This window comes from Piliocolobus tephrosceles, chromosome 15 (genome assembly GCF_002776525.5).
Source record: "Piliocolobus tephrosceles isolate RC106 chromosome 15, ASM277652v3, whole genome shotgun sequence".
NCBI classification, from domain to species: Eukaryota; Metazoa; Chordata; class Mammalia; order Primates; family Cercopithecidae; genus Piliocolobus; species Piliocolobus tephrosceles.
In genome coordinates, this window is record NC_045448.1 from 27,617,990 (window position 1) to 27,626,057 (window position 8,068).

Consider the following 8,068-nt stretch of genomic DNA (forward strand, 5'->3'; position numbering starts at 1 on the left):
TATCTGTGCTTCTAAAAACCAGGCAACTGTGTTAAAATAACCACTTAAGTCTACAACTTATAAAAGTGAAAGGTACTATACAGTGTACAAAGCTATGTATGGAGAATTGATTACTTTGAGTTTGCTTTTTTCTCTGCCTCAGACTTACTCTAATTTTATTATCAGATGATAATCCCTAGGAATGAGAAGTGAAATGCATTGAAATTTATTGAGTGTAATATGGGAACTTGTTCTTTTTTTGAGACAGGGTCTCACTCTGTCGCCCAGGCTGGAGTGCAATGGTGCAATCTTGGCTCACTGCAGTCTTAACCTCCTGGGTTTAAGCTGTCCTCCGGCCTTAGCACCCATAGTAACTGGGACAAAAGGCATGTACCATTATGCCTGGCTAATTTTTGTATTTTTTTGTAGAGATGGGGTTTTGCCATGTTGCACAGACTGGTCTTGCTCTCCTAAACTCAAGCTGTCATCCTGCCTCAGCCTCCCAAAGTGTTAGGATAGGAACTTGTTCTTATTTAACATTTGTTCTCATTTCTCATTGTATCAACTAGTAATTTTTGGATTCTATTAAAATTGTTTTGTCTGTCTTTCTCCCACAGGAGAAGAATTAGAATATGAATTTGATGAACAGGGACATAGCACTTGGCTCTGCAGGGTGAGGTATGTTTTTTTCTTATTAATGTTCATTTCTGGAAAATGGCCAATTTCAGGTTTAATGTATGGTTATAGATAACAACCCAAAGAGTAACTTTCATCTAATTTTAAGCTATTTCTAAATTTGAGCCTTCATAGTTTAGTAACCCTTATATTATTAGAGAGTGGGGTGGAATGGGTAAGAAATAGAAAGAAAAGATTTTAAATCCAACATTGGCAAGATAGAACAAGATGGATTCAAAGACTAAAAGGCCATCTAAAAAAAAATGACTATTATCATAGCATAGTAGTTGTTTTCATGAGAATTGGAGCTTAATGCTATGCTGTAATTCCCACCAAACCAATGAAGATTACCTGTGGATGATTCAACTGGAAAACAACTGGTGGCTGAGGCCATTCACTCAGGAAAGAAAAAAGAAGCAATGATCCAGTGCTCATTGGAAGCTTGTCGGATTCTTGACACTTTGGGATTGCTTCGGCAGGAAGCAGGTCAGTATATAGGAGCCCTTTTTTTCTAGGAAAAAAAAAAGGAAAATTCAACACGAATGGTAATGAAACTTCTTTGTGGGGGAATATATAAATTGTACAGAATTTTTTGAAGTGAAAAGAAAAAAATTCTCAATACCCCAAGGTGACCACTGTTTATTTTCTCCCAGACATTTTCCATGCATATATAGATGTGTGCTGAGAACTAGATCCTTTAACAAAAAACAAACACTCATACACAAATGTAGTCATATTAATTACAATCTTTTGTGACTCACTTTTTTAACATAAGAATATATCATGAATATTATCATTATTATTATTATTTTTGAGATGGAGTCTCACTCTGTCACCCAGGCTGGAGTGCAGTGGCATGATCTCAGCTCACTGCAACCTCCACCTCCCAGGTTCAAGCCATCCTCCCACCTCAGCCTCACTAGTAGCTGGGACTATAGGCGCACACCACCATGCACAACTAATTTTTGTATTTATTTATTTATTTATTTATTTTGAGATAGAGCTTTGCTCTTGTTGCCCAGGCTGGAGTGCAATGGTGTGATCTCATCTCACTGCAACCTCTGCCTCCTGGGTTCAAGCGATTCTCCTGCCTCATCCTTCCGAGTAGCTGGAATTACAGGCATGCACCACCATGCCTGGCTCATTTTATATTTTTAGTAGACACCGGGTTTCTCCATGTTGGTCAGGCTGGTCTCGAACTCCCAACCTCAGGTGATCCACCTGCCTCGGCCTCCCAAAGTGCTGGGATTATAGGCATGAGCCACCGCACCTGGCCAATTTTTGTATTTTTAATAGAGATGAGGTTTCACCATGTTGGTCAGGCTGGTCTCAAACTCCTGACCTCAGGTGATCTGCCCACCTTGGCCTCCCAAAGTGCTGGGATTACAGGCAGGAGCCACTGCGCCTGGCCGTATCACGAATATTACATCAATACATTAGTATGTATCGATACGTTAATTATGTATTTTGCTTGTTTTTTTTTTAAAAAGGTCTGAGTAGAGCATCACTTATTAGTAAGGCTTATATTTTTATTATTGCAAAGTAACTTATGTCTGGTTCAAAACTACCAAAAGGCTTATAATAAAATATACTTGTTCCTTGCCCTACCCCTCCTCAGCCTTCTTCCCTAAAGGCTTTCAGTTCTTTCAGTTATTTATTCTGGCATTTAAAAACACCTGTATTTCTTGGTCAGGCACAGTGGCTCACGCCTGTAATCCCAGCACTTTGGGAGGCCAAGGCAGGCAGATCACGAGGTCAGGAGATTGAGACCATCCTGGCTAACACGGTGAAACCCCATCTCTACTAAAAATAGAAAAACAAAAAAATTAGCCAGGCGTGGTGGCAGGTGCCTGTAGTCCCAGCTACTCGGGAGGCTGAGGCAGGAGAATGGTGTGAACCCGGGAGACGGAGGTTGCAGTGAGCCAAGATCACAGCACTGTACTCCAGCCTGGGCGACAGAGCAAGACTCCATCTCTAAATAAATAAATAAAATTTAAAAAAATAAAAACAACTGTCTTTTCTTTTTTGAGGTGGAGTCTTGCTCTGTCGCCCAGACTGGAGTACAGGTGGCATGATCTCGGCTCACTGCAACCTCTGCTTCCCGGGTTCAAGCGATTCTTCTGCCTCACCCTCCCGAGTAGCTGGGACTATAGGTGTGTGCCACCACACCCAGCTAATTTTTGTATTTTTAGTAGAGACAGGGTTTCACCGTATTGGCCAGGCTGGTCTCGAACTCCTGACCTCATGATCCGCCTGCCTTGGCCTCCCAAAGTGCTGGGATTACAGGCGTGAGCCACCACGCCCGGCCTAAAAACACCTGTATTTCTAAGAACAAGAGTATGCTGTTACATTTTGAGTCATTTATTTTAGACATTATCTGTTGACTCTGCTAAATTAGTTTTTTTTTTTTTTTTTTTTTTTTTTTTTTTGGCAGAGTCTCGCTCTTTCGCCCCGGCTGGGGTGCAGTGGCGGGATCTCAGCTCACTGCAAGCTCCGCCTCCCGGGTTCACGCCATTCTCCTGCCTCAGCCTCCCGAGTAGCTGGGACTACAGGCGCCCGCCACCTCGCCCGGCTAGTTTTTGTATTTTTTTAGTAGAGATGGGGTTTCACCGTGTTAGCCAGGATGGTCTCGATCTCCTGACCTCGTGATCTGCCCGTCTCGGCCTCCCAAAGTGCTGGGATTACAGGCTTGAGCCACCGCGCCCGGCCGCTAAATTAGTATTTAGTATTTACATGATTATGCTTATGCCAATATTAGTCATAACTGAGCAGTTTTATTTCTTTTTGTTTTTCCTAAGGGTAATAATTGTGTTTGCTTTTCATGTGTTTGGGGCTTTTTTGTATTTCTTGCTCATTCCTCCCACACCTTTCAGGAGCCTCACCATATCAAACAACTTAATGATTAAGTAATTTATCAGTTCTGATTTTTTTTTTTTTGGAGACACTTTTTCTGAAGAGCACTATTTTTCTTTCAGGGCTTATTGCTCTGCAGATCTGCTATAGAACTGTCACCTGGGACTTAACTTTCCTATCATCCTTGAGATTCCCTTGTCCTTTCTCCAGGGTTGACTTTTCTGTTTCTTGATTCTCATATTCTCATATTTCTTGGTTTATTTCCTTGCACTGTAATACATCCTTCTGTACTTTTAGCAGATTAAAAAGCTGCTACAACACTAGAGGGCATGGGTGATGATAGTCTTCAATGAATTTCACATCTTTCCTTTTCTTGGTCTACTCTCTTGTTTTGGTGGACATCCTCTAGTAGATTTCAGAGAAAGCATGTATAGGAAATATACTTTATTAACCCTTCTCTTCTGAAAATATAATTATTGTCGCTTCACTCCTGATTAATAGTTTGGCTGGGAATACAATTCTAAGTTGGAAACAATTTTCCTTATTTTACATTCAATGTTGCTTTTGAGAAATCCTAAACTGTTCAGATTTTGATCCCATTGTATGTCATCTTCTTTTCCCCCTTGCCAGAGTTTGTAAGAGTTTCCCTTTGTTCTAAAGGTTCTAAAACTTAACTATGAAGTACTTTCCTGTGGGTCTATTTTTGTTCATTTTTCTTGTGGGATCCTTTTGATCTGGAAATCTTGGCTGTTCAGGAAGTTTTCTGCAATTATGCCATTAATTGTTTCATCCGTCTGTTTTCTATGGAATTTTATTATTCAGACATTGGACCTCTTGGACAGACCATTTAAGTTTTTTTTCTTCTTTTTTTCATTTGTATGTCTTTTCATTCTTTCTGAGAGATTTCTGCACCTTTATCTTTCTGCCTTCTCTATTTTGCCATCAAAGTTTTAATTTCTTTCTCTTTTTTTTTAAGGTTTTAAAATCAGGCAGTCTTTCATGCCAGAGAAGGCTCAGAGACTCCAAGGTTTTAATTTCTAAAAGTTCATTTTTGGTTTTTGAATTGTCCTTTTTAAAACATAATATCCTTTTGTTTCATGGGTTGTAAATATCTCCTTTCTGTTTCCTCCATGTTATTTTTCTTTTCATGTGGTCTCTGTTTTGCATGTTAAAGACTTTTCTTAGGTGTCATGTAATTCTTCATTGTAGTTTTTTTATTTGGGTATGTAAAAGATGATTGACAGTTTGGAATATGTAAGTGGGGTTTGTTGACTTTGAGCAGTACTATTGAATGATGTGGGTGGGCCTTTTGTTGGGGAAACCTTGATGTAAGTATCCTTTTAGTTTTCCTCGTCTGTGAGCAAGATTCCCCCAGAAAGTGCTCTTCCAGTCTCCTGCCTGAAAGGAAAGGACTGGCTGCCAGCATTCCTAGAGCTAAGTGGTAGAAGGTAGCTGAGTAGCTTCTCATTCAGCAGTTTTCAGGACAGTACTATTTTTAGATTACAGTGTCCATGCCTTCGACTTTACTAGTCAACTCATAATGCAAAGGCTTTCTGTTTTACCCTTTCCAGAGATTAACCTCTGGATTTCTACTGCAGATGGAAAGGAGATGAGTAGGCAGGGAGGAAGATCTATTTCTCAATCATAAAAACTGATTAGTCCTCCATGACCGTACTATCCATCCCCAGTTGCAGATCCATTTGAGGATTCTGTAGTATAATCACTTTGGCTCTCAGCTTTCCCCACTGTTTAGGATTTATCTTTTTAAGTTCTGCTAAGTTAGTTTCTACTCATAGGTCTACTTTCCAGTTTTCTAAAATTTGGATCTTTGTGGATTTCTTTCTTTTCTTTTCTTTTTTTTTTTTTTTTTGAGACGGTGTCTCGCTCAGTCGCCCAGGCTGGAGTGCAGTGGCGCAATCTCGGCTCACTGCAAGCTCCGCCTCCCGGGTTCACGCCATTCTCCTGCCTCAGCCTCCCAAGTAGCTGGGACTACAGGCGCCCGCCACCACACCCGGCTAATTTTTTGCATTTTTAGTAGAGATGGGGTTTTACCGTGTTAGCCAGGATGGTCTCAATCTCCTGACTTCGTGATCCGCCCACCTCAGCCTCCCAAAGTGCTGGGATTAACAGGCGTGAGCCACCACGCCCAGCTCTTTTCTCTTTTCCTTCTTTCCCTTCTTTCCCTTCCTTCCCCTCCCTCCCTCCCTTCCTCCGTCCCTCCGTCCCTCCCTCCCTCCCTCCCTTTCTCTTTCCTCTATGCTGCTCAGGTTGGAGTGCAGTGGTCTGATCACAGCTCACTGCAGCATCAACTTCCGGGGCTTAAGCGATCCTCTCGGCTCAGCCTCCTGAGTAGCTGGGACTACAGGTGCATACCACCATGTCCAGCTACTTTTTTTAGATTTATTTTTAATAAAGACAAGGTCTTGCTATGTTGCCCAGGCTTGGGTAACTGTCTTTAGAAAACATCTCTTTACTATGGTTTAGTGGAATTTAGGAAAAGAGGGAAATTAGATATGTGTGTTTAATGTACCATCTTAACCTGGAAATTAGGCTTATGTTAATAAGGACTATTTTGCTTGCAAATAATAGAAGTCCAATTCAAACTAGCTTAGGGGAAAGGTTATTGGCTGCAGAAGCTGGGAAGAATAGCTCAAGATAAAGGAACAGGAATGAAGGAACAACTGCATGAACCAGAACCTCAAGTTCTGAAACCATAATTTGGTACTACCAAACTGGACTCACATCACCAGAACATATACAAGCTGTATGTGTGTGTGTCTCTGTGAGTGAGTCTGTCTCGTCTCATGAGTACATTTTTAAACTTTGCAGACAAATTCTTACCCTGTGCTGAAAAGCTGATTGCTTATAGCTCTGAACTTACAGTCTGTCACTTTAATAACTTCATTGTAAAGAGAACCTCTTTACCCCATCTCTAAATATAAATATAAATATTACTGATTTGGCTTTGGTCCTGTGACTATCCCTAAACCAGATAAAATGGGGGAGGAATTTTCTAGGGGAAAGAGGTACTTTTGTCAGAACAGAGGGAGTAGAATGTTGTAGGGTGGACAAAAAAGTAATAGCTGTCATAGTCTCTTATTGATGGACTCTCTACATATTCACTGTTATAAATACTATTGCACTGATATTTATAGAATAAATTTCTAGAAGTGAAATTGCTGGATCAATGCATTTTTAATGGCAGATATTGTAGGCTTGACTATCAGAAAGGTTGTATCAATGTACATTCCCACCAATTATTAATCTTTTTATGTTTTTCTAGTTTAATAGATGAGAAGTATCTAATTTTTAAATTTGTACTTTTTTTAAGGTAACATCTTTTAAAATATTTATTGTATTTTTCTGTGAACCGCTTTCATGATTCTTTTTCAAATTTTCTTTTGGGTTATTGGCCTTTTTCTAATTTTTCATTTTCCTTTTTTCCTCATTGATGTTTTTTTTTTTTTGAGATAGAGTTTCACTCTTGTTGCCCAGGCTAGACTACAATGGCGCTTTCTCGGCTCACTGCAACCTCTACCTCCCAGGTTCAAGCAATTCTCCTGCCTCAGCCTCCTGAGTAGCTAGGATTACAGGTGCCTGCCACCATGCCCATCTAATTTTTGTATTTTTAGTAGAGATGGGGTCAGGCTGGTCTTGACCTCAGGCGATCCACCCGCCTTCAGCCTCCCAAAGTGCTGGGATTACCATGCCTGGCCATCCTCATTGATTTTTAAAACCTGTTTGCGGCCGGGCGCGGTGGCTCAAGCCTGTAATCCCAGCACTTTGGGAGGCCGAGGCGGGCGGATCACAAGGTCAGGAGATCAAGACCATCCTGGCTAACACGGTGAAACCCCGTCTCTACTAAAAAATACAAAAAACTAGCCGGGTGAGGTGGCGGGCGCCTGTAGTCCCAGCTACTCGGGAGGCTGAGGCAGGAGAATGGCGTGAACCCAGGAGGCGGAGCTTGCAGTGAGCTGAGATCTGGCCACTGCACTCCAGCTAGGGCAACAGAGCGAGACTCTGTCTCAAAAAAAAAAAAAAAAAAAAAAAAAAAGCTGTTTGCTCATTAAATAAATTAACTGTTTGCTTTAATGAAAAATTGTTTAATAAGAAATTGTGGAAAAATACAATATAAAAGTGTACCATTTTAAGCATTTTAAGAGTACCACTCAGTGGCATTAAGTACATTCACAATGTTATACAACCATCAACAGTGTTCATTTCGGAATTTTTTTATCATTCCATACTGAAATTCTGTACCTGTTAAACACTAACTTCATTCTCCCTCCTTCCCAGCCTCTGGCAACCACCATTCTACTTTTCTGTCTCTATGAATTTGACTACTTTAGGTACCTCATATAATGCAGTAAGTGTCCTTTTATATCTGGCTTATTTCAGTTAGTATAATGTCTTCAAGGTTTAGCCCTTTGTTTTTATACGTAGTTTGGCAGCTTGTAGAACCTCTCTTTCAGTAGTTGTTGGTGACATTTTAAGCTCCTTGCCTACTTGCCTTCTTTCTTTTTATTTTCTTTTTTTTTTTTTTTTTTTTTTTTTTTTTTTT

The 8,068-nt window shown here is 40.5% G+C and overlaps 1 protein-coding gene across 1 annotated transcript in view; it reads left to right on the forward strand.

The window, feature by feature from the left end:
- Positions 1–8,068, forward strand: part of SLC4A1AP (solute carrier family 4 member 1 adaptor protein) — a 32,989-nt gene that overhangs the window by 4,662 nt on the left and 20,259 nt on the right. The window contains exons 4-5 of the mRNA XM_023217239.1: positions 597–657; positions 1,001–1,140. Coding sequence (XP_023073007.1) covers positions 597–657; positions 1,001–1,140 — 201 coding nt within the window. The remainder of the gene's footprint in view (positions 1–596; positions 658–1,000; positions 1,141–8,068) is intronic.